General features: G+C 39.1%; 2 protein-coding genes across 2 annotated transcripts in view; one reads left to right on the top strand and one right to left on the bottom strand.

Annotated features, from left to right (window-relative positions):
- LOC123663318 (condensin complex subunit 3) overlaps positions 1 to 24,168 on the top strand; it is a 26,592-nt gene extending 2,424 nt beyond the window's left edge. Inside the window, exons 2-28 of the mRNA XM_045598006.1 lie at positions 5 to 175; positions 988 to 1,113; positions 1,728 to 1,876; positions 2,332 to 2,491; positions 2,883 to 3,064; positions 4,187 to 4,381; positions 4,971 to 5,131; positions 5,650 to 5,843; positions 11,255 to 11,353; positions 12,169 to 12,240; positions 12,554 to 12,682; positions 13,417 to 13,530; positions 14,046 to 14,220; positions 14,456 to 14,538; positions 14,725 to 14,842; positions 15,156 to 15,241; positions 15,857 to 15,976; positions 16,268 to 16,435; positions 18,107 to 18,200; positions 18,571 to 18,639; positions 19,608 to 19,715; positions 20,165 to 20,302; positions 21,752 to 21,910; positions 22,284 to 22,469; positions 22,765 to 22,874; positions 23,392 to 23,489; positions 24,079 to 24,168. Of these exons, the coding sequence (XP_045453962.1) occupies positions 5 to 175; positions 988 to 1,113; positions 1,728 to 1,876; positions 2,332 to 2,491; positions 2,883 to 3,064; positions 4,187 to 4,381; positions 4,971 to 5,131; positions 5,650 to 5,843; positions 11,255 to 11,353; positions 12,169 to 12,240; positions 12,554 to 12,682; positions 13,417 to 13,530; positions 14,046 to 14,220; positions 14,456 to 14,538; positions 14,725 to 14,842; positions 15,156 to 15,241; positions 15,857 to 15,976; positions 16,268 to 16,435; positions 18,107 to 18,200; positions 18,571 to 18,639; positions 19,608 to 19,715; positions 20,165 to 20,302; positions 21,752 to 21,910; positions 22,284 to 22,469; positions 22,765 to 22,874; positions 23,392 to 23,489; positions 24,079 to 24,139 (3,525 nt within the window). The 3' untranslated portion in view covers positions 24,140 to 24,168. The remainder of the gene's footprint in view (positions 1 to 4; positions 176 to 987; positions 1,114 to 1,727; positions 1,877 to 2,331; positions 2,492 to 2,882; positions 3,065 to 4,186; positions 4,382 to 4,970; positions 5,132 to 5,649; positions 5,844 to 11,254; positions 11,354 to 12,168; positions 12,241 to 12,553; positions 12,683 to 13,416; positions 13,531 to 14,045; positions 14,221 to 14,455; positions 14,539 to 14,724; positions 14,843 to 15,155; positions 15,242 to 15,856; positions 15,977 to 16,267; positions 16,436 to 18,106; positions 18,201 to 18,570; positions 18,640 to 19,607; positions 19,716 to 20,164; positions 20,303 to 21,751; positions 21,911 to 22,283; positions 22,470 to 22,764; positions 22,875 to 23,391; positions 23,490 to 24,078) is intronic.
- The window catches only part of LOC123663643 (glucose dehydrogenase [FAD, quinone]-like), a 26,399-nt gene continuing 23,658 nt past the window's right edge, over positions 24,149 to 26,889 (bottom strand). The window contains exon 13 of the mRNA XM_045598311.1: positions 24,149 to 24,722. Within this exon, the coding sequence (XP_045454267.1) occupies positions 24,554 to 24,722 (169 nt within the window). The 3' untranslated portion in view covers positions 24,149 to 24,553. The remainder of the gene's footprint in view (positions 24,723 to 26,889) is intronic.

The raw sequence follows: 26,889 nt of genomic DNA, 5'->3' as shown, positions 1-26,889 counted from the left end.
GCAGATTGATCAAGATTTTTTCAGAGAAAGTTTTAAGAATGCACTTCATTACTTATTTACTTTTGGAGACACAAGTGCTAATGTCGATCGTGTAGTTCAGTTTGTTGCTACCTTCTGCACTTCTCTCGATGATGAAGAAGAGTTCCTCATGTTTATATTCGAAATTATTTTTGATGTAGGTATTTGTTATTATTTTTCGCCTAGTATGGCTTGTTTATTACTATTATTATAGTTTAATGAACATCAAAGAATAAATTTTAACAACATATTACATCATCACTGAATAAATAGATATTAATATAACGGCACAATAAAGTGCTTGAGGAACAATTTATTATACTTAGGTACTTGAAAGCTTAAAACTCACATGTGGGACGTAGCTCATCGTCTATGATATATGGAAACTCTTTTGAAATATTATCAAATTTCCTAAAATGAATTAGTGAGTTTGTATCACAAAACCATCATATTTAGTAGAGTCAATTTCAAAATAATAAACGAATTCAATCACTCGGATGTTGGCAAATCCTAGAGGAAGCTAGAATTTAAAAGAAGAAGAACTAGTTTGTAAAGAATTATACAAAAAAAAAAATGAAGTATTAATTTACTACTTTATATTATTAGTATTTTTATTATTAGTATTTATATTATTAGTATTTTTATAATTTCTTACAAAACATTTTGACAAGTCTATTAGTGCAACTTACAGTAGCCTTAGCTACAATCTGTGGTTGTGGGTTGTTTGAAGAGTTGTGGGTTGTTTGAAGGGTTGTGGGTTCAATTTTTGCCCAGTCTTGGTGTAATATATGTACTTATTTATATATTTAAAAATAAAAAAAGAACAGATCAGTCTGCTGTTACCTATAACAGAGGCATTAAGCTGTCTATGTTAAGACTATATGTGTATGTGAGAGATATTTTCTTATTTATTCTTTGTTTCATATGCGTGACATAAATGTATCAATATGATCTGGTATTAATTTTTAGTGTCAATGTGTATCTGGCCAATCTGTAAGGTACAGAGCTAGCCAGCTACTAGCAGCTGTGCTGTCTGCCCTCGGCGATGATGCTTCCTTGGACGATGACTTGTGTGACAAGCTCTTGGCATCACAGGTAACCATTGTAAACGAAATTACAGTAAGATTTTTTTAATCGAATTTCACAATAGGAGGACCTCAAATTGACTGTATGACTTTTTTTTTCTTATGTGTGCTACCCCTGCTTCTGTCTTCTGTCTTGGCTCGCAGCAGGACAAATGACTAACTATTCTATTCAATAACTAAAAGAGTTGAGCTCTAATGAAAAAACCAAAAACAAATAATTGTACAAAAACATAGTGATACACATTAAGCAGGAGTAGAACCCATGACTTAGTTGACCTACACATATCTTGCTCAAAACTTTTAGCAGCCTGACTGTGGAAGTATCTCAACCTTACAGGTCACCACAGTTCAATAAGTTGTGTTGCTGTGGTGAGAAGGTAGCCATAGCTCCGGTGAAGTGTCAGAGATAGGGTACACACGCTTGCAATACTCCCGGTGTTGCAGGCGTCCATAGGCTATGGTATCCACTTATCATTAGGTGGACTGGACACTTAGTTTATGCCTTGATAGTGTATAAAAAACACAAAATATTATTTAAGGTTTTGCACATTACAAATACTTACACATATACACGTTGATACTGTTTAGACTGTCTTATAATTTTTGTATTTCAAATGTTTTAAGATGCAACGTCTCCAAGACACGCGAGGTGCGGTACGATGTCGTGCAGCTCTAGCCCTGCAACGTCTTCAGAACCCAATGGAGCCAGATGATGAAGTCACCAGAGCATACCGGTTTCATATGAGCTGTGATCCTAGTTCTTCTGTTAGAAGGTATCCTCAGCTTACTATAAACTTCATACTATACTTTATACTAAAGTAGCTCACTGATTTGTGTTCATCAAACATTGCTTAGATAAAATAGTTAATGAGTATAGTAGTAAAAATAACTGTTTTAATCATATTGCTGTAATTTTTTGTGACGGCAGTACAGATGTCATGGTCATGGGACGAAAAATCGTTAAGAAGCATCAAATCTTGTAAACTTATTTTGATGTAATCTAGATAATTATAAAAGGCAAAAACAATTTATGTGTCCTTACTATTGAGAAAGGCAAAAAACTCCGCAAAGCAATAACCATTAACTCAATTTAAATCACTGATTATTTTTACATTTAGCGACAGAAAAATAAGGAAATACTTGTGATAAAATTTTGTTATGCTAAAAAGTTATAAACAAACAACAACTAGGCTAGTTTTAAGTCTTCAAATAGTACTTCCTATTGCAGAGCTATAGTGATGTCAATAGCAAAATGCAGTCGGAACGTCCCTTTCGTACTAGAACGCCTGTGTGACGTAGACGAAGCCGTGCGCCGCGCTGCTTTCCTATACATATCTGCTATCAATGTAACTCAGCTGAGAGTCAAGCAGAGAGTGCTTACTTTAAAGGTAAAACTAGTCAAAAATGCTATTATATTATTTATTATTATTAATTATAAAATACTATTTATGTAATGCTATTATATACTATTTATGTAAAGTAATAAATAAATAAAATAATATACAATACAACATTAGGAAGTAAAGTATATATCTCTTCGATATTATGAACTACTAGCTAAAAAAAGGTTACCCAAAAAATACCAAAGCAATTAACACTGCTATCAAATCAGCTTTTCTGTTGCCAGGCGACTTCTTTAGAATGCATTGATAGTAAGTTTAACACTACAAGCATGTATTTTCGGTACCTTAAAATTGATGAAATAATTAAGCCCACGTACTAATAAGAATCTAATAATAATTGAACCAATAATATAATAAAGTTTTCATATAACTCAAGGTGGGGCTCACGGAACGAAGTCCTCGCGTACGGCGGGTCGTTGAAGAAATATTAATACCTGGCTGGCTCAGTACATTTCAAGGAAATATCATAGATCTACTCAAGGCTATTCGCTTGGACAACGCTCATGATGCGAAGGATTCTCAGTATGTTGCTGGAAAACTTTTGGAATCGTTGTTTAAGTGAGTTTTAAGAATTTTTTTGCTTTAGTGGGTTTTATGATACTCATCTTGTATGAAAATCTTCTGCAAATTTGTTAGCTAACAGTGATTTAATAGTATATATTTCTTTTTTATTTTCAACTAGCTGACCCGGCGAACTTCGTATCGCCTAACACAAACTTTATCGTATGGTATTAAAGTTCAAATTGACTTTTAAGTATTATCACAAATCTTTTGTATGGGCGTATAGAAAAGTGTTGTTTTTAGACTTTTTCAGGAAATTTAAATTTTTTTTTTTTTAAATTTTTTCTCTCCGTAAGAACCATCCTCGTACTTCAAGGAATATTTAAAAAAAAAAGAATTAGCGAAATCGGTCCAACCGTTCTCGAGTTTTGCGCTTAGCAACACATTCAGCGACTCATTTTTATATTATAGATAAGCTATTCAATAGTAAAATGATACAAAACCAAAATTCTAATAATAACAAAGTTGTAATTGTTGGTTTTATTTTATTTATTGAAAGATATTATTCTGAACTAATATTTCAGATTTTTTAAATATTGTGCTATATTATTTCGATATTTAAATTCATTTATAAAGAATAAAAAAAAAATATAATAAAAAAAAATAAAGAATAAATATATTATTGTGCAAAATATGGAAAAATGTCAAATCATTAATTATAATCCATGTTACATATTATGTACCATGTTAATTATATGACAAAATGAACATTTCGAATTTTATATGCAGAAAACATAATGTACAGTACTTTCGTAACATCTAAACATTCTACTCAATAGTCTGTAGACCCAATGGTCTACAGACCTTTTCTCCTATGAAATATACCTATAGTTATCAGCACAGATATTGTGCGCTACAGTTCAACTATAACATTTTATGAATATATGGATGCTGAATGAGGACTCAATATTTTTGCTTTTTAGTTTTTTTTTGTCCTAAACAAAAGTATTTTACGCTTGCCACCCCTGCACGAAAAAAATGTGCAACGCAATTCGTACCCTATCACTGAGCCCTCAGCATTGGTGCCAATACCTTACCATTATGGACATTTAAAAAAAATGACTTCTTAGAATATCACCTAATAATAATAATAATAAACAAGATCTTTAAACTTTGCAGACGTCTTCCAATATCAGAGCTACTAGAATGGCTACCGACAGACAAGACATTGCGTCTCATACCCGCTGAGAAGTTAAATAAGGAGACCGTTTGGTACTGGCGGCATCTCGCCGAACATTTGCAGAAGATTGATGATGATGAAACTTTGGAGACGGTGCTGCCTGATCTCATTGTTCTAACTGGATATATAAGAGCGTAAGATTATTATTTACAAAAACACTTCAAAATGTGTCATGTGTTACTTTAAACATACTTATTTTAATAGTAAGAAATAACACCAAATTCATAAAGTTAAAAAGCTTGACAACAAGACAAAAATAAATTAATCAGAGCGCATAACTGAGGTACAGCACAGCAGGAAATTTTCTTCTCAAAATCTTGAGCAACCTGACTGAGTTAGTACCTTAGAGAAGATCACAGTTAAATAATACTGCTTTCAAGCAGTGTTGTGTTCCTGTTGGTGAGTAAGGTGACCAGAGCTCCTGGGGATGGGGATTGGGGATAGGCTTAGCAACGCGTTTGTGATGCTTCTGGTGTTGCAGACGTCTATAAGCTACGGAAATCTTGTTTGCTGACCTCGTTATATATTTAAAAAAAACGCAGTAGCTTACAAGTAATAGAAACCATAAAGTTGAACTTGTTGCTTTTTACTATTTATTGTTCGGTTCATATATTCAGGAATCCTTATTAATAACGAAATTGAAATCGAAAACAAAATCGTTAATTAAATTTAAAAACGGGTTTCAAATATGACAATGGTTACACTATGGTTTGCCTCTGACAGGATCGTCGAGTCCCCCTGCCCGTCCGAGGCTGAAGACCCAGCGGGGTTCAGCACGCGGCAGTACGTGTTGCGGGAGCTGGGCGCCATGTTGCGAGTGTATGACGCCAGCGATCCCGCTGGACGCACCGCGCTACAGGCACTCGTCACTGATACACTTACAGGTACCACTACCTCTAGACGCTCTTAAGGACCCTGAAGGGTTCGACTTGAGGAAACTAATATAATGCGGATAGTGAATGAATGAATGATAATGATATAGGCTTTTATAGCAAAATTGTAAATAAATTCGCTGATGGCTTTCGTTACCGACACAATTACTGATTGTTCTAGATTGATCTTCACACCAATGGTAGCTTCGAATTGTTTTTAATTAATTTATTAAAAAATGACTGTATAATGATGTATTTGACCTGTGAAGGGAACCAATTGAAAGTAGAAATAGAGATGATTTTAGACTGGCACTGCTTTAGCTTCCTATAAGTTCATACCGTAACCATACGACGATGGTCGTCAGCAACGACCGACGGTTAGCAAACAATCTAAAATCAGCCTAAAACTTAAAACTAAAATTACACTAATAATAGTTATCTTATATACACAATATATATAATTTTGCATATAAAATTAATTAATATAATAAAATTAACTTAAAGCTAAAACCTTCCTCTTAACGTTCCAGGTGACTACGGTCCTCTGAGCCCGGACGTGGTCCGCGCGTTCGTGTCCGCCCTGGAGCTGGTGCTGCCGGACGCGGGCGGGCGCGTGGAGCTGGTCTGCGGGCTGGTGTCCTCGCTGCGGGAGCCGGCCGAGCCCGACGAGCCCGCGCCCGCGCCCGCGTCCGTCCCCGTCGACAGCTCGGAGGTCAAGTTGCAGGTAACGAACTGCACCATTAACACGTTCAATGCCACTACGATTTTCATTATGTCTTCGCGGATGCCGCATACATTTCACGTTGGACTCGCCAAGCGAGTCGCCGGCACTACAATATAATTTGAATGGACTCGTCACGCGAGTTCACTGGCATCATGTACGGGTAAAATTTATCTTTTGTTATTATTGTGGCCGGCTTAGTCTCCGTAACGTTTGTATCGGAAGTATAAAGTGTTTGAGGACTATTCAGTGTGTTTTAACTTAAAAACAGCAAAAAACTCAAAGGATAAAATAAAAGGTAACTTTGTTTCGTAATTTAGGCAGTGGTTCTCAACTTTTTATACACTCACTGCCTCCTCTGCTGAAGCCAGATGGGTCGCTGGCCATTACTGCGACAGATAAGGCTAACCTTTTAGCAAACCTGTTTGCGGAAAATTCGCACCTTGATGCTGGTAGTGCCTCACCTCCTCGACATCCACCTTTCAACTTCGCTATGTCCGATATATGCATTCACCAAACGGTGGTTTTGAGAGCGCTCCGCAATTTGGATACGAATAAGGCTAGTGGCCCTGACGGGATACCAGCTAGAGTTCTCAAAACATGTGCTCCTGAGTTGTCTCCGGTTCTAACGCGTTTGTACCGCCTCTCTCTGAAATCAGCTCAGGTTCCTAAAGCTTGGAAGATTGCCAATGTACAACCTGTACCTAAAAAGGGTAGTCGTGCCGACCCGGCTAACTACAGACCAATCGCTATCACCTCCATACTGTGTAAAAGTTTGGAGATTTCCTGAGTGGGCGATCATTTCGGGTGGTCTTGGATGGCTCCTCGTCTGATTTGAAGGCGGTTAATGCCGGTGTCCCTCAGGGATCAGTTCTCTCTGCAACCCTCTTCTTGCTTCACATTAATGACCTCCTCAAGCCCGGTATCTTTGGATACGCGGACGACAGCACTGTTACGGAGAGATACATGTCCAGTCCCCGAGCTAGCGGGGCTGAAACTCTTGAGCATAGAGAGGCTCTGGTTGAACGCATGAATTTGGCTTTAAAAGAGGTATCCGATTGGGGTGACGCCAACCTAGTCAAATTTAATGCTCTCAAAACGCAAGCGTGTCTTTTCACCGCTAAACGGAGTCCATTCCCTTTAGCTCCGACTTTCCGGGGTGTATCTGTACCGATCACCGATAATATTGATCTTTTAGGCATAAATATTTCGTCTAATATGAACTTCAGACAATGCATAGAATCCAAGGCAAAAATCGCCGGTAAGAAACTCGGTATCCTCAATAAAGTCAGGCAGTACTTCACACCGGAACAGCTTCTCACTCTGTACCAAGCTCAAGTTCGATCGAGTATGGAGTACTGCAGTCACTTATGGGATGGCTCTGCCAAGTACCAGCTTGCTGCTTTGGAGTCTGTGGATCGACGCGCCAGAAGACTCATCGGTGACGAACCACTGGTTAACTCTAGACTACAAAGTCTTGAACATCGGCGCAAGGTTGCCTGTCTGTCTGTATTTTACAGAATATATTTCGGAGAGTGTGCCCAAAAGCTGCACAATTTGGTTCCACCATCATCATTCTACCACCGAACCGCTAGGCATCGCTTGAGTGTGCACCGCTACGTGGTTGAAATCCCACGATCTCGCACTAAGCGTTTTGCTTCCTCTTTCTTAATACGCACCGCAAAAATCTGGAATTCCGGCTTCCGTTTTTCCAAATAATTACAACTTGGGTATTTTCAAATCAAGAGTGAATAGGCATCTTCTAGGCAAGCGCGCACTATCTTAGGCTGCATCTTCACTTACCATCAGGTGAGATCGCGGTCAAGCGCTAGTCTATATATTTAAAAAAAAAAAAAAAAAAAAACGCCAATGTGCCAATACGCCAACACGCCAACAGTCCAACACGCCAATACGCCAATATGCCAACACGCCAATATGCCAACACGCCAATATGCCAACACGCCAATATGCCAACACGCCAATGTGCCAATGTGCCAATACGCCAACACGCCAACACGCCAACACGCCAACCCGCCAACCCGCCAACAGTCCAACACGCCAACATGCCAACACGCCAATACGCCAACACGCCAATACGCCAATGCGCCAACACGCCAACACGCCAATACGCCAACACGCCAATACGCCAACACGCCAACACGCCAATGCGCCAACACGCCTATGCGCCAACACGCCAACACGTCAACACGCCAACACTCCAACACGCCAACACGCCAATACGCCAACACGCCAACACTCCAACACGCCAATACGCCAACATGCCAACACGCCAATACGCCAACACGCCAATGTGCCAATACGCCAACACGCCAATACGCCAACACGCCAACACGCCAATACGCCAACACGCCAACGCGCCAACACGCCAACACGTCAACACGCCAACACTCCAACACGCCAACACGCCAATACGCCAACACGCTAACACTCCAACACGCCAATACGTCAACATGCCAACACGCCAATACGCCAACACGCCAATGTGCCAATACGCCAACACGCCAATACGCCAACACGCCAATACGCCAACACGCCAATGTGCCAATACGCCAACACGCCAATGTGCCAATGCGCCAACACGCCAACACGGCAATATGCCAACACGCTAATATGCCAACACGCCAATATGCCAACACGCCAACCCGCCAACAGTCCAACACGCCAACATGCCAACACGCCAATACGCCAACACGCCAATATGCCAACACGCCAACCCGCCAACAGTCCAACACGCCAACATGCCAACACGCCAATACGCCAATGTGCCAATACGCCAATGTGCCAATACGCCAATGTGCCAATACGCCAATGTGCCAGTATGCCAACATGGCAATGTGCCAATACGCCAATAGGCCAATCCGCCAACACGCCAATACGCCAATGTGCCAATACGCCAATGTGCCAATACGCCAACACGCCAATACGCCAACACGCCAATGTGCCAATGCGCCAACACGTCAATATGCCAACACGCCAATATGCCAACACGCCAACCCGCCAACAGTCCAACACGCCAACATGCCAACACGCTAATACGCCAACACGCTAACACTCCAACACGCCAATACGCCAACACGCCAATGTGCTAATACGCCAACACGCCAATAGGCCAATGCGCCAACACACCAACACGCCAATACGCCAACACGCCAATACGCCAATGTGCCAATACGCCAATACGCCAACACGCCAATGTGCCAATGCGCCAACACGCCAATATGCCAACACGCCAATATGCCAGCACGCCAATATGCCAACACGCCAATGTGCCAATACGCCAACACGCCAACCCGCCAACAGTCCAACACGCCAACATGCCAACACGCCAATACGCCAACATGCCAATGCGCCAACACGCCAACACGCCAACACGCCAATACGCCAACACGCCAATGCGCCAACACGCCAATGTGCCAATACGCCAACACACCAACACGCAAATACGCCAATACGCCAACGCGCCAACACGCCAACACTCCAATGCGCCAACACGACAGGACGCCAACAAAAATAACAAACCTGTTTAATAACGAACCGTTATTTATGATATTATATCTGTTCAGGTCCGGAAGAAGCCACTTCGCCATCTAAGGACATCGTGGCGGGATAGGAAATTGACTTACCCTTTTTGCGCTTTTTGAGCTTTTGATAAAGCTCCAAAAAAGTTTAGGGTTTGAAGACAAAGTTGTTTCCAGGCTATTCAAAAACAATTTATAGTTTAGATTATGAAGCTTCGCGCAACGCTCCCTGAGCAACTTAAAAGTAAAATCACGATGGTTGCCATTTTTACGATATTTAAATTTTTCATTGATGACTTTTATCAGTGCTGCAGAAAACCATAGCGGATATTTACTAGACCGTGTTTTGGATTTGGGCACATGTTTAGCAATGATAATTCTCAGAACAGCAATCATAACTCGACAATTTCTTCTCCCAAGAATATTATTCAGGGCACTTGTAATTTTGTCATAGTCAGCTTTGTAGAAGCGGAACCTAGCCCCAATACAAGATTCGAGCTTTTCCTGAAAGTTAATTTTAACGGAAAACTCAATTGGGGGGTGTAATGGTTCTATCCCGGAAAGAGGGTCCTTGCTTTCGCTCAATTGGGAGATAGCCAGACAGCTAATTACTAGGTCTAAAACGCGATTTTTATTATTTTTACAACAATTATACTGTGTAAGAGCATTTAATGACATTAAATCAGTAATCATGTTATTCAACAAATTATTCGTTGTTATCGGAGTCAGTGCAGGGCCAGTCGCCTAGTTCCAACACAGACCACCCAAGTTAAAATCCCCAAGAACGATTATGTTAAAGGAGCTAAGTTTATCAATTATATGATTTGTATTTAAAATGAAGTGTTCCAAGATATGTTTCTGTACCGGAGGGGGAATATAAACGGTGCAAATGTACAGATAATCAGTTTGACTATTGGTATTTAGCAGTTCAAGTTTAACCCATAAATCCTCACAGTGCGATATACAATTTATGTGGAGTAATTGTGAAATTTTTCCAAATAGGAAGGCAAACATCTTAACCTAAGTGTATTAATATAATATATGATATGATATTTGAGAGCCAATTCATTGACGAAAGCAATCTATAAAATATTACGCTACAACGATTAATAAAATAAAAATATTCCAAAATCGAAAAAATGTCTCTTTTCGTAGTATAACAGATGAGATAATATAAAAAAAAATTATCCCAACTGTTAAGATAAAAATAAGACATGATAAATATTTATAATATTTTTTATACAACTAGGTCGCCAAACAAGAGTACGGCTCACCTGATGGTAAGCGATTACCAGAAGCATTGCAAGCGTGTTGCCGACCTTACCCCGCATCTCCCCCAGGAGCTCTGGTCACCTTACTCACCACAGAAACACAACAATCATTTATTTATACTAATCTATATAACCATTTATCCATTCCGTACTCTCAGTTATTTTATAATATTGAAAAATTAAAACGAAAAAGGTCCAATGAAAATAAAAAAAATTACATTTAAGTTGTTACATAGAGAGCAATGAACACTTTGTGACTGTCACAAACAAAAAAAAAAAAAACTGTATAATTATTATTTTATTTATTTATTGATAATTGACTTATCTCATATATAAAATTCTCGTGTCGCGGTGTTTGTAGTTAAACTCCTCCGAAACAGCTTGACCGATTCTCATGAAATTTTGTGTGCATATTGGGTAGGTCTGAGAATCGAACAACATCTATTTTTCATACCACTAAGTTAAAAAGGGGGGGGGGATTAAGGGGGTTAATAAAATATATGGCAAAACAACGTTTGCGGGGTCAGCTAGTATATATATAAATATATATATATATATATATATATATATACATATATATATACAATATGTTTTGATATTTCAGAGAGCAAGACTACGTGTATCTTTAAACGTTGCGATTGAAGCTCAAGAGGAGGCCGTGAGGGAAGAAAACTATGTTCTCGCTGCTGAATGTAAAGCTAAAGTAAGTTTTGTAAACAAAAGCTATATACAAAAAGTAATTCAAATAGAAGAAGTAGTTTAGGTACAAGATAGGTTTACAACTGAACTCAAATTTACTGTCATTCGTCTTACATATTATGTCAATCTTTCCAAAATATATTTAATATCATTTCATAGTGACAACGGTTACAGCCATGGATGGACAAACATTTGTATTGGCCATACAGGTGTTTTCCGTGGTCTGGGTGTTTGTGCAGTCCTCGTGGGTCTCCCCACCGTGCCTCGGAGAGCACGTTAAGCCGTCGGTCCCGGTTGTTATCATGTAAACCTGATAGCGATCGTTACTCATAGTAGAGTATCCACCAACCCGCATTGGAGCAGCGTGGTGGATTAAGCTCTGATCCTTCTCCTACATGAGGAAAGAGGCCTATGCCCAATAGTGGGATATTACAGGTTGAAGCGACATAGTATAAAACAAAGTCACTTCCCGCTGTCTATATGCATAATAAATCTTTAAAACTGTCAACGGATTTTGATGCGGTTTTTTTAGTAAATCGAGTGATTCCAGGGGAAGGTTTATATGTATCAAACATGCATAATAGAGTAGAGGAACAGTGATAGTTTTTTCAACCGTGCGAAGCCGGGACGGGTCGCTAGTAAATTATAAAATTCTTATACTATGCACCATATGTGTAGCTACGCAGGTAAACTTAGACACAGGTCGGTCAGGTTAGTATTGTGATATTGTTTGAGACGTCTATATGGTGTGTAATGTATGCGATACCTGAATATGCTTCGAAGGTACAACACTTCCTTATTTATTGTATGTTTACACAGGTGGCAGATATTCAAAAGAAATTAGAAGAATTAAATATTCAACCGAAGTCACCCCCACCACAACCATTGGCGGTAAGTTCTTCATATACTTATACTTTATATAAATATGGTATGTGCATATTTTTTGCCTATATATTCTAGTAGCTGATAGTTATCTTATGTATGACAATATCCAAAAGACAAAAGCTAATGACATATCAATCAAACTCTACAGTGTCTCTACAGACATTGCTCTCTGAGTCTCAAAGTTCTAGTTTATTGGTTGTTCTGATACATGTCACGTGGCTGTTTTTATTTTCTACCGATCAATCATATCAGTAACTCATATGTGAGAAATTGCAAAACAGATATATCTTTATGATCTTAATTTGTACATTCTTTTCAGACCATTAAGGAAAAACAATGTGATGCAGCAACCTTAAACAAATGTTTAACGATATTAAACTGCGCTCTGGATACGCCACAGCTGACGTCGATAACTCCAATGCTAAAACTAATGTTTAGCGAACTAGAGGTACTCATCTTTACTATTGTTAAAAATAAAATTCCAAGACTTGCATTACTAATATGACAAATATCCTAAAACTTACGAAATTACATTTTTAATTGTATGAAACTTACCGCGATTATTATTTTGAAACTATCTATTTTGGATGCGATACAGACTCTGTGGTCATGGCTGATTCAGTTTGACGGCGGCTTGATTGATTTATTTATTTTGTTTTATGGTACACCGGCAACAATACATATTAAAAATTGATAAATACATATTTATTCGAAACATTTCTGATATGTATGTTGACAACAGGTATACATAAAAAATTTTTAGTGACATCAAGACAGATTGTAAATTACAAACTTTCTAAATAAAAAAAAAGCAAAATCCGAAAAAAATAATAAAAAAGTACTCATTCTTAATGACTTAGTAGACTATGACTTATAGTTGATTGATATTTTGCTTTTATTTAAATTTTATTACTATTCTATTCTACTTAAAACAACCGGTATTACCGGTTGTTTTAAGTAGTACCGAAACCGACAACTACGCGCTCCTGATGTACGATAGATACGAGGTCATATTTCCAGACCAGAAGTAATTAATTGCATAAAATCAAATATCTCTCCCAAGCGGTAATCGAACCCGCGACTTTTGACGTTTAGGCGACTACATACACCATTACAACGGAGTGTTTTTCAATAATACAAGTATTATTTCGTAATTTTTTAAGTTCCATTTCTTGTCCCCAGGCTGAAATATTCCAAAATCCAGAAGTATTAGAGAACGCTCTTGAAACGGTAGCTCTATTTGGAATGCTCGATAAAGAATTTGCAAGAGATCACAAAGCGTTCTTCTTCGCCAATGTAAGTATAACCTTAAACATAAAATAATGTAATATATATTATGTTTAATTAAAAGCCTGGTTTTAATAGTCAGAAAACGATTGGTTTTGCTTACGGATCCTTTTTTTCGTACATTTTGTGTTCAACCTTGAACGATTCGTGATGGTTTTACGGATAAATGCCGTACTATGAATACCGATCGGTATTAGGAAGTTTACGTGCGAACCTAACAAACCGCAACCAAATACATGCGAACCAAAAACAAATATTAGTACATATGTATATATTAAGTCGTTAAGGCGATTGGTTTTACAATGTCAAAATACCTCACTTGCAATAGTAATGGCCAAATTTTTATCTACTGCTTTAGCAGCTGATATTTGAGAATTAGTTGACGGTGTCAGCCAGCGAGTATGAATATGTTCACTGTACACTAATATTACTCTATCTTATACAATGTGGCCGTCAGAAAATAAGAAAGATCTGGGTGGCCTGGGATCTTACACTATAAGGTAATATTCATAATACTTTTCCAGTTGATAGACACAACAAACGAGCCAATAGTAACGACTGTATTGAAATGCATCGTGGACTTACTCTGCGTCCACGGAGCTCGTGTATTTGAGGATGAAGCCAGTCAAGACGAGTCCAAGGCCGATGTACAGAAGAAACGGAACACCACACACTCTATTGGCGATGGAGAGGATGATGGTAAGTTATGGCTTAACTTTTATGTAACCATGGTTTGGTACCCTAGAGATATAAAAAAGCGCTAATATTAGGATCGAATGACTTGTACGAATAATTTATTAATGGTATAAACATCAAGCTATTCGTCACAGTATTGGAGAAGTTTAAATCAATGCAGATAAAACTCCGAGGGATGGCTAGTGCTTAATAATTTCAATCAGTCTTTTATAAGTCAAAATTGTGTATATTTTTTCAGGCACTTTATCTGAGTCTGCGATGTCGGTAACACCTACACACAGTACAGTTATTGAGTTACTCCTAAAGATAATGGATAGCGCTGTAAGTAACAAAATACAAATTAACATAGTTTTTAAGTTATTGTTCTATTGATAGGAAAATAATGATCAATAACTTCAGTTTTTTTTTTTTAAATTTTAATTGATCTATTTTGTGTATGCATCTAAAATATCCTAAACTTATTTCTGATTTTGTTTCACTGCTTAAAATTAAATGTATATTTTGCAGTGTCCGGCGTATAGGCTGATCATAGTGGAAGGATTATGCCGTTTAATATATCTAGGACATCTTGAATCACCGACTATCCTCAGCAGACTTATATTACTATGGTTTAACCCTGCTACAGGTAAATTTATATTGGTACTATTATTGTAGTATATCTTATTTATAAAATTCTCGTGTCATAATGTTAGTTAAAATACTCCTCCGAAACAACTGGACGGATTTTTATGAAATTTTGTGTGCATATCAGGTAGGTCTGAGAATCGGCCAACATCTATTATTCATACCCCTAAGTTATAAAGAGGGGATTAAGGGGGTTAATAACATATATGGCAAAACAACGTTTGCGGGTTCAGCTAGTTTATGTATAAAATTCATAATTTTTTTTTAAAACAAATATAGTTCAATACCTAAATCTTGCATGTTCTTTGTTTCAGTTGATGAAGACAATCTACGACAGACTATAGGAATATTTTTCCAGACATTTCCTATTAGTGTAGACGGAGCACAGGAACAAATACAAGTTAGTGGAACTGTTCTTTATTAATTACGGTATACTGCGATACGATTCGATTCATCCTGTAATATCCCACTACTAGGAAAAGGCCTCTTATTCCATGTAAGAGTAGGATGTGAGTTTAATCCACCATGCTGCTCCACTGCAGGTTCCCGGATATGTTCCCTACTGTGAGTAACGATCGCTTTCAGGTCTATATGATAAAAACTGGGACCGACGGCTTAACGTAGTTTCTGAGGCACGGTGGGGAGACCCACAAGGACGTTTTATTTCGTTGTTAATTTTCGCTATATCTTTTGTTCTGTCTTGTATACGTTCTTGTCTGATTAGATTGGTTGTTTTTTAAAAGTAGTTTTAATGTATTTATTGTTAACCTTTTTATTCGAAAAGTTCATCTATTCAATTGTATTTTTTTCATGCGTTCCTTACTCCTTGTTGTTAGTTAAAGTTCATAAATTTTTCTTAGGATTGTTTTTATTTTGTTCTATTGTAAAATAACGATCGAATTTGATTTTAACGTAAATTTTTTAAATACAATTACTTTATTTATTATGTTTAGTTATTGATGATAGTTATTGATGTTTTTTAAAATAAGTAAGTGTATATACTTTTTCTTTTCAGAAAGCTACTTTACCAACGTTACGAGCTTTAGCCAATGCACCGTCAAGTTCACCCCTATCAGAAATAGACCAAGAGGCAGTGGTTAAATTTATTGTATCATTGACCAGAGTTAATATTGAGGTACAGTTTTCATTCTATTGTTTGTGATACTTTCAATTTTTTTATACACCTAGGTTGGCAAAGAAGTGTACGGCTGACCTAAATGGTAAGCGATTACTTTAGCGTATACCAGAATCACCGCAAGCGCGTTCCCAAACTCTTACCCAAAGGAGCTCTGGTCACCTTACCACAGGAACACAACACTGCTTGAAAGCTGTATCATTCAGCTGCGATCCTCCGTAATGCCGAGTTACTAGTTACGGCTGCCCTTTTTATGTTGCCGGTGAGAATTGTAAGCGTGTGTTCGTCCAGGGCACGGACAGCCAGGGCGCGCTGGCGCTGGAGCTGTGCGGGCGGCTGGCGCGGCGGCCGGCGTGCGCGGAGGCGGCGCTGGCGTGCCGCGCGCTCGCGCTGCTGCCGCCGCCGCTGCACGCGCACGTCGCCGCCACGCTGGCGAGGGCGCTGCCGCCGCTCATAGAGGTAACTGGAGCTGTGCGTGCGCGGAGGCGGCGCTGGCGTGCCGCGCGCTCGCGCTGCTGCCGCCGCCGCTGCACGCGCACGTCGCCGCCACGCTGGCGAGGGCGCTGCCGCCGCTCATAGAGGTAACTGGAGCTGTGCGTGCGCGGAGGCGGCGCTGGCGTGCCGCGCGCTCGCGCTGCTGCCGCCGCCGCTGCACGCGCACGTCGCCGCCACGCTGGCGAGGGCGCTGCCGCCGCTCATAGAGGTAACTGGAGCTGTGCGTGCGCGGAGGCGGCGCTGGCGTGCCGCGCGCTCGCGCTGCTGCCGCCGCCGCTGCACGCGCACGTCGCCGCCACGCTGGCGAGGGCGCTGCCGCCGCTCATAGAGGTAACTGGAGCTGTGCGTGCGCGGAGGCGGCGCTGGCGTGCCGCGCGCTCGCGCTGCTGCCGCCGCCGCTGCACGCGCACGTCGCCGCCACGCTGGCGAGGGCGCTGCCGCCGCTCATAGAGGTAACTGGAGCTGTGCGTGCGCGGAGGCGGCGCTGGCGTGCCGCGCGCTCGCGCTGCTGCCGCCGCCGCTGCACGCGCACGTCGCCGCCACGCTGGCGAGGGCGCTGCCGCCGCTCATAGAGGTAACTGGAGCTGTGCGTGCGCGGAGGCGGCGCTGGCGTGCCGCGCGCTCGCGCTGCTGCCGCCGCCGCTGCACGCGCACGTCGCCGCCACGCTGGCGAGGGCGCTGCCGCCGCTCATAGAGGTAACTGGAGCTGTGCGTGCGCGGAGGCGGCGCTGGCGTGCCGCGCGCTCGCGCTGCTGCCGCCGCCGCTGCACGCGCACGTCGCCGCCACGCTGGCGAGGGCGCTGCCGCCGCTCATAGAGGTAACTGGAGCTGTGCGTGCGCGGAGGCGGCGCTGGCGTGCCGCGCGCTCGCGCTGCTGCCGCCGCCGCTGCACGCGCACGTCGCCGCCACGCTGGCGAGGGCGCTGCCGCCGCTCATAGAGGTAACTGGAGCTGTGCGTGCGCGGAGGCGGCGCTGGCGTGCCGCGCGCTCGCGCTGCTGCCGCCGCCGCTGCACGCGCACGTCGCCGCCACGCTGGCGAGGGCGCTGCCGCCGCTCATAGAGGTAACTGGAGCTGTGCGTGCGCGGAGGCGGCGCTGGCGTGCCGCGCGCTCGCGCTGCTGCCGCCGCCGCTGCACGCGCACGTCGCCGCCACGCTGGCGAGGGCGCTGCCGCCGCTCATAGAGGTAACTGGAGCTGTGCGTGCGCGGAGGCGGCGCTGGCGTGCCGCGCGCTCGCGCTGCTGCCGCCGCCGCTGCACGCGCACGTGGCCGCCACGCTGGCGAGGGCGCTGCCGCCGCTCATAGAGGTAACTGGAGCTGTGCGTGCGCGGAGGCGGCGCTGGCGTGCCGCGCGCTCGCGCTGCTGCCGCCGCCGCTGCACGCGCACGCGCTCTCCCTCTCTCTCCTTTCTCTCTCTCTCCTTTCTCTCTCTCTCCTTTCTCTCTCTCTCCTTTCTCTCTCTCTCCTTTCTCTCTCTCTCTCTCTCGGTCATTCATATATCAAGCAGGCAGACACGACATGGCAGTGTAGGTAATAGAAGATGTTGAGTCTTTTATTTGATCTATCCATCTTAGAGTATTTATATGTAAATTTAACATATTCCATATATAAATGCAAATTTTAAAATATGTTACAGAAATTACCTGATAAGCAGTCGTGCCGTAATTTGACTCGTTATCTCGGCTCTTTAGAAGCGATGGAACGCGCTAGTCTCAATAAAATGTCTACAGGTAGGATATTCTTATTTTATTTTTGGCTTAAATTTCCCATTACAAATTAATGTAAACAGGATTTATACGAGCGCTTTACATTAAACTACATATAGTACATATTATTTCTAAGATATGTAAAAAAAATCAGTCAAATGAGAACATAAAGTATTAAATTAAGCTTTAAACCTATCCTTGTGATTAAACATTTTTTTTTTCGTCTTTTTTTTGCATATAGCTTATAAATAGAATGTAGTGTTTGTGGTTTCGTTTTTGTTACTTCTCTCCACACGCTATATCAACCTTATTGTTTTCTTTTCATCTTTAAAAATATATATACAAAAATATGTGATTTAAAAATAGTCAACACTTTGTTATTTATTTATAGCAGGTGTTACTGATGGCAGTATTCAGACAGAAGATACGATGCATACATTTGGAAGGATAACCACTTCTTTACGTATGTATTATATACACTCAAACAAAAATTTGTCAAATTTATGACATTCGAAATCCAAAAAGCTTTATTCAAATAGGCTTCAAATGCACATTCGAATCGTCATCTTACAAAACTAATTTAAATTACTTTTAAAAGTGAAGCTACCAACGATTCGGAATCTAGATTCTGAAGAGAACCGGCAAGAAACTCCGCAGTTATCGCAACACTACGGTTATATTGTTACAGTACCCTACACAGAACCTACTACAGAACCCTAACATACAAATGACATGAAATAATTGCATTTGTTCCCAACAAAAACCGTTTTCAATTTACATTTGCACATAAAGTACAATGCATATTATTAGGTGTTACTCAAAAACTACCCGTCAGATCTTGCCCAAATTTAATGGGACCACATGACAAGCACCAGATTTCCAACAAAGGAAGGACTCATCAAAATCAGTACACCAAGTAAAAGGCTATGATGAAATAGACATTTTAATAAATACAGTCGATTGATAACCTCCCTTTTTAAGTCAGTTAAAAATATATTTTGAGAGCAGCGTTATTCTAATAAATATATTTCGAGGACAGCGTTATTCTAATAAATATATTTTGAGAGCAGCGTTATTCTAATAAATATATTTTGAGAACAGCGTTATTCTAATAAATATATTTTGAGGACAGCGTTATTCTAATAAATATATTTTGAGGACAGCATTATTTTAATAAATATCTTCTGAAATCATGTGGGTGGGGACATCTAAGTGGGATAATCGAGTAAAGTAAACTACGTCGTAAATTCCATAACCTTCGTTTTAATGATTTTCACGAATTTCGTTTTAATCGTGACGTATCGACGTCTTGACATCTTGACTAAATTGCGCGACAGTGCTGCCAACCTCAGGATACTGCGACAAATTTCCTTTTTCGATCTTAATGAATGACTCTTCAATATATATTTACAACATGTCACTTAATTGCAGCACAACCAATAGCAAGAAGTACTCACGTGGTCGTCAATGAAACTGTGGAAGAGGAAGTGGAAATTGACGAGAGCTCGCCCACTGAGGTCGTATCCAGGATATCGGAAGGTAAAACTGCCCTACGAACTATAGGACTATCTTACAAAATATTCTTTGGTAAGATACGGTACGAACGGTTATCTCGAAGAAATCGCTTTGTTTAGTGATGAGGTCGTCGTAGTGTATCTTTTCTGTATTTTTAATAATGATTGTAAAGTTTGACATGATTGCTGTCGTGTTTTTTTTTTTCGTTTTGTGTCTTGAGATTTTTTTCGTATATATTCTATTGTAATTTATTCTAATTTCTATAACAAATATTTGTACACTTCCTAACCGCTTTTCTATGCCCTGTCCTATACCCAAAGGTTGTCTGGAAGAAATCGTTCTTTTAGCGATAAGACCGCCTTTGTACATCTTCCTCTAATTAAAGGCGTTAAAAAATTAGTCTCATTGTACTACTTTTGTTTGTATCTTTTAATGGTGTGCAATAAAAAATATTATTATTATATTATTTTTAGAACAAACTCCAATACAAGAAGAAAGAAAATCTTCACCTAAAATTGATGCAGAAGTGGAACCGCAAAAAGAGGCGTCGGGCTCTCTTTCCGAAGACAGTAGCGGCGTTTCGCCCGTCAAGAGGGTTAGAGTTATTAAAAGTAAGGAACTTAACATACATCTATCTGTATGTTATCTGTCTATCGAACTAGTCTATATAATTTTATTATAAGTACATAACAGTTAAATATTATGATTTTTCATTATACTACACAGCGGTTACAAGTGATAAGCATTAAGTTAAACCACATTTACTACATACCACTTAGTAAAGCACAAGAAAGGTTTTTTAAATTATAAATCAAGGACCTGATAGACGTTTAAAATAATATTGAAAAATTTAGTATAATAGTTGTTAGGGACGCCGCGTTGAAGACGCCGCGTTGGCGCATCGGTTACAGCCATGGATTGTACCTGTTGTGCTGGCGGTTGCGGGTTCGATCCCCGCACATGACAAACATCTGTATTGGCCATACAGGTGTTTGCCGTGGTCTGGGTGTTTGTGCAGTCCTTGTGGGTCTACCCACCGTGCCTCGGAGAGCACGTTAAGCCGTCAGTCTCGGTTGTTATCATGTACACCTAATAGCGATCGTTACTCATAGTAGGAAATATATCCGCCAACCCGCATTGGAGCAGCGTGGTGGATTAAGCTCTTATCCTTCTCCTACATGGGGAAAGAGGCCTATGCCCAGTAGTGGGATATTACAGGCTGAAGTGATTAGTATAATAGTGCTATTTTGTACGATTTTATTTTTGTGTTACCCACACATTAGGAATTCTAAAACATTTTTTAATATCATATCAAAAATCGACCGTTCCAGCGGGGATCGAACCTGCATCTCTGACTGACCGCGTTGGTGCTCTAGCCAAATAAGCTATGGTTTATATTTTGGTATATTTTGGTTAATAGTTTAATAAAGGTGTACACAACACAAAACACACTTAAAGTAACTTTCTTAGCAAAAATCTAAAGAAAATAGTCTCCTCTCGCTCTAACTCGCTTTATAATATATAACAACGCGAAATAATTCTACCGTAACGCTTTCTATTAGCATACTACAAGTCAACAAATTGAACAATATTTATAATATATATGTTTTTGAAGTAAAACTTCTTTACGTACGCTCGACTTGGCGAGTAAGCTGATGAATGCGTGCGAGAGCGTTACAAAAAGTGTGATCGGTTGAAGCGAACAGACCAAGAGAGAGAAGTATGAGCACACATATTCTTTCTCTCTCTCTCTCATAGACAGTTACGTTTCGTATATCTAAGACAGTGCAGGACTATTGTGCAAGCCTATTGCTAAAGAAGTCTTACTTCAGCCGTGTGGTCTAAATCACAGTAATATTTTGAAGTAAACTTCCATACGCACGCTTGGCTTGGGGATTAAGCGGGCGATTGCATGACCAAAGCGTTATGAAAAGTGTGATCGTCAGAGACGAACGGAAGTTAAACGGAGCTAAAAGAGTTTTACTCCAGTCGTGTGGTCTAAAGCACATTCGTTTTTTTTTTTCTTTCATTAATTCTATCATTTTTTTTTTATTTAATAGGCAAGAAAAAAAAATTGTCTTTAACGAAAAAGAAATCTGAGACTACGGATAGTAAGAAGCAAAATAAGAAAGGTGCCAAACAAACCAAAGACCAGGAGCAGAATGAAAAAGGCGTTAAGCGAAGTCGGTCACAGCGCTCTCTAGTGGATGTTGACAGAGGTACGTTTTATCGATATTAAAATATAAATAAAAAATTATTGTTAACTTTTATTAAATTATTGTTAATTTTTATCGATTCTCGTCAGAAATGTGCATTCTGAATCGATGGTAACATTATGTTAACCGTAAATATTTTTAAAGACTATAATCATTGTAATTCGAAGCCTACTTGAATAAATAACATGTATGGAATTTAGTGCTTGTTTTAGCAGCTTGTTGTATATTTGAAAAAAAAATTTAAATATAAAACTTTAATAGCCCTCTAATGCACCTTTTAATAGTATAATAATGTTTATAAAATTAGCTTTATGTTGCCATGTAAAAAAAATTAAATTGAATTTATTTTATACTTACATACGAAAATGTTTTCCAGCTAAAAAAGATCTTAAATCTAAGAAAGAAGCACAAGAATCGCCACCATCAGACGTAGACCTTTCCAACGTGACTATACGGAGGTCAACGCGTGGTCAACATTCTGGTTCAGACCAGAATAGCTCCGACTCTCCCGGTTCAAGTGGGAATAAGAAAGGACAAAAGACGAATAAGGCGCCGAAGAAAGGTAAAAAATTTAATGGTCGTTTTTATTTATTGAAGTATCTGTATCTGTTATATGAAGTATCTGTAAGTAACTGATCTGTATTAAGGAGATATTTGTGGAAAAAAAATGTATCAACAGTGTACATAATGGCAACAAAAGCTAATAATATTATTTTTAGATTTTTTGTGTCTATGTCTGTTTGTCCGCGCACTACACAAACGGCGGCCGTTTATTATTATTAGTTAGTTTGTGAGACGTTTATTGTGATTATACATGTTTTAATACCTGATTTATTAATATATTTCATTGATTTTAGTTGCAGAAGTTCGTCGCTCGACGCGTTCTTCGTCACGCAGCAGCGCCAGCTTCGCGAACAACTCGGCGGATGAAACCGAGCTCCACACTATAGTCTACGATAACGACTTTGTAAGTAACATTAATTATACATAAAATAATACTAATATAATAAAATTGGAACATTGGAACTTAAAAAGCTGACCGATGGCGGGATAACCATCCAACTGCTGGCTTTGAAATACACAGGCCGAAGACGGGCAGCAGCGTCTTCGGTGCGACAAAGCCAGTACTGCGGTCACCAACCCGCCTGCCCAGCGTGGTGACTATGGGCAGGGCACATGAGTTCTAGCCATTTTTGGCTCGAATATATGATGATAGATGATATAGGATTGCAATGAGTTGAGATGATCCTTAAGGATACCGTGTGACAAACAAAAAACAATCGTAGTGGTTACAAGTCCATGATGATTCCATATGTGATAAATGTTTGTTGTAAGCATACAGATATTTGTCAAATCTATTTCAAACCGCCGACACAGAATCGTTGTATTTGAGGCGTTTCATATTTAATAATTTTGTTATTGTATTTGTGGTACAAAAAATATTTACAATGGTACGCACTAATTTTCACTCTTAATATTTCCAGCAACAGCAAATCCTGGAAGATTCTAGTGAACTGACGGAAACTCGACGGTCTTCGAAGGGTAACGTCACTATTCCTGAAACGCCGGATGGCAGCGAAGAGTATGTACCATCTAGATATTTTGTATAACGTTGAATGCACTATTTAATATACCCCTGCTCGAGTACTACTCTTTTTTTTATATTAACAAACGAGTACCAAAACTTTCAAATTGGATGTTATTGGTCCACGTAATCAATCATCGTTTCTTGTATTAACGGAGACCATTAGCCATTGCTAAATTGAGTAAATCTTTTGGACTAACAATGAATTCAGGAAAAACATAAGCTATCATTATTCGAAGCTCGCAACTTATTTCTGGCGTAAATGATACATAATTGCAGCACAAAACTATGAGAAAGTGAGAAATTTAGGAATCATGTTTGATCAAAATCTATCTTGGTGTCCACAGATAAACTAATAAAACTAATAATTTTTTTCTGTGTTACGGGAGTGTGAAATTGTTAGAAGGCGTTAATGGTGATCCCCTACAGATATAAAATCCTCCTATCTTTAAACAAAGCCTATCGAAGAAAGAAAGGGCCCTTAAAATATCATGACACAACTTATTATTTAAAAAAAAATGTAGTTAAAATAAACATCATCAAATGTCAAACTAATGTAATTAAGCCAACAAAATTTTTGTTCCAGGTCTGATTCAGAACCAGAGCCTCCTGCGAATGGAAGAGGGAAGCGTAAAGGAAAAAAATAAAAGAAAGAGTTTACTATTAATTGTATATTTTTATATTAAAGATATTAAAAAAAGTTTAGCTTATTATTTATTTATACCTATATTCTTAAGATAATAAAAGTAAGCCGTTTCACATTCAATTATAGTGAAAATAAACATAATACTACACACAGAATGGTTCTATACAATACACCGCCGTTACATAACATCTCATCCCGGATTCTATATTAAAAAAACGTTTTAATCTGCATATAGAAACACTTTAAAATTAAACAGTTTGTGAGCAAAACGTTTTGTTTTTAAATATTTGAACTGGTCACATGATTAATAACCATACATTTGTTTGTACGAGTATGTATGTTACTGAATAATAAATTAAATTGTATGTGGACTTCAATTCATTTTCTAAAAGGAACAGAATTAGACATAATTTAATTATCTGGCATGCTGGGCTTTTTGTTCTGTATTCACATTCTTGGTCTGCCAGTTGAAGTTCTGATAGCCATGGTCGGTCGTCTTGTGGTCCCAGTGTGGGTGCCAATTCTTATCCCATGGCTTCCAACGGTGATCCCATTTGTTTTCCTTGTCTGATTCATTGGACGACCTATAAAAATTATATGACATGTAAAAATATTTAGCATAAATTCCGAGGAAATAATTAAAATCAAACTTAAAATATATGATTATATCATGCTAATGAGATGTACACAATGTATGTATTTGTTAGGATATCGGCGACGAGATGCAATGCACTACCCGCTCTCACCTCCAACTCACATCACTTCACTCACCACCCACCTACCCCCCATAAAATATAACAATAAAGTTAAATGTGTTGCAAGATATCATTTTGATATACAGTTGTTTTTACTAGTTCAAATAAGAGTGTGCTCTAATTTTAGTTACATCTCTGTACCATTTTATTTCTAAAATTAAATTATAGCCCTTTATTTGTGAACAATAAAAAAATTCTTATACAGATCTACACGTCAGTGCTACTTAATTTTAAATAGACATTTAAATACGAATAAATTTATGGACTCTTTAAACTTTGTATATTCTGTATATTCTGTAGAAGCTTCTAGAGCCAAATCTATTTAAATTCTAAAGTTTCATAATTAGTGTGTAGTACGAAATTCATGTCATCTTATGAATGTGATAGAAATTATGTGAATCGAAACTAGTTAGCGACAATTTTTTTTTTATTTTAAGTTTTTGCCAGTGACTACGTTCGTGCATCTTACAGTAATGGTATATTATTTAAATATCATTTTAATATTTAAAATTATAATTTAACTATTATAGCAAACGTCATCTAAATCCGTTAAGCCGTGTTGGCGTGAGTTAGTGTGTATTGAATACCCATTCACACGTTTGCATTCATAGTAAGATTTCATTATTTCAGTTCATAAACATAAATACTTGAGTCAGAGTATCTCTCAATAACTCTTGTAATTGATTTTTTGTATTAAATGCATTTGTTTCTTGTTTTTTTTTTTTCCTTTCTTATTATTTTATTCCTATTTATTTAATTAATGTTCTAAATTTTTCATTTCGTGTTTTTCAATATTTAACCTGTAAACATCGATAATTGACGCGTTAGTGCAAAGGTCACATCAGTGGTTTGGGGCTTTTGCCCTGACGGTTGCGGGTTCGATCCCCGCACAAACATTTGTATTGGCCATACAGATGTTTGCCGTGGTCTGGGTGTTTATGGAGTCCTTTGCTGCTGCCTCGTAGAGCACGGTCAGCCGTCAGTCCCGGTTGTTATCGTGTAGATAGATGAACACGATCGTCACTTATACATTGGAACAGCGTGGTGGATGATCTCTCGTGGTGGATATCTCTGATCCTTCTCCTACATGGGGAAAAGGGGGCCTATTCCTAGTAGTGGAATATTATAGGCTGAAGCATCGATAATTAGGCGGGCACTTTGTCGTTATTGTTTTTATTTTTTATTTTTATAAAATTGTTGTTTTTTTTCCTAGGTGATTCGAAATAAGTAAAAATAACGTTAGTGCTTTGTTGTTGAGGTACTTTAAAGTAATTATAGTAGTCGAATGTTGTTTTGATAGTACTTATGGAAGCTCTTATTTCTGCAATCAGCCAACGACATTTTAGTTGAAATCAAAGAATGCAGTAACGATGTTTGTATTCAATGTATAGTAGACAATATACAATTGCCTAAATTTTCATAAAAGAAAATTGTGTTTGCTCGCAAACGAAAAAAAAACCGACTTCAATTACATCGACGAGTAATACAACGTAGATCGACGAAAAAATAGTCAAGTAACTAGGCGTTATCAAAGATTACTCAAAAAGTAGTTATCAGATCTCGATAAAATTTATATGTGACCACGCGATAAACATCAGCTTTCGATTAAATAAAAAATTATCAAAATCGGTACACCCAGTAAAAAGTCATTGCGGATTTTCGAGAGTTTCCTTCGATTTCTCTGGGATCCCATCATCAGATCCTGGTACTTTCCCCTTATCATGGTACCAAACTAGGGATATCCACTTTCCAACAAAAAAAGAATTATCAAAATCGGTACATCCAGTAGAAAGTTATGTAGTATAATACAACGTAGGTCGACGATAAAAGCGTCAAGTAAAAACGCATTATTAGATATAACTCGGAAAGCAGTTGTTAGATCTCAAATAAATTTAAATGGGACCAATCGACACACCCCTTTCGATTAAAAAAAATTTGTCGAAAACGGTCCACCCGGTCAAAAGTTCTGATGTAACATACATAAAAAAAAAAAATA

This window comes from Melitaea cinxia, chromosome 20, assembly GCF_905220565.1.
Source record: "Melitaea cinxia chromosome 20, ilMelCinx1.1, whole genome shotgun sequence".
Classification (NCBI taxonomy): Eukaryota; Metazoa; Arthropoda; class Insecta; order Lepidoptera; family Nymphalidae; genus Melitaea; species Melitaea cinxia.
The sequence above is the reverse complement of the archived record's forward strand: the minus strand, read 5'-3'. Positions and strand labels throughout refer to the sequence as shown.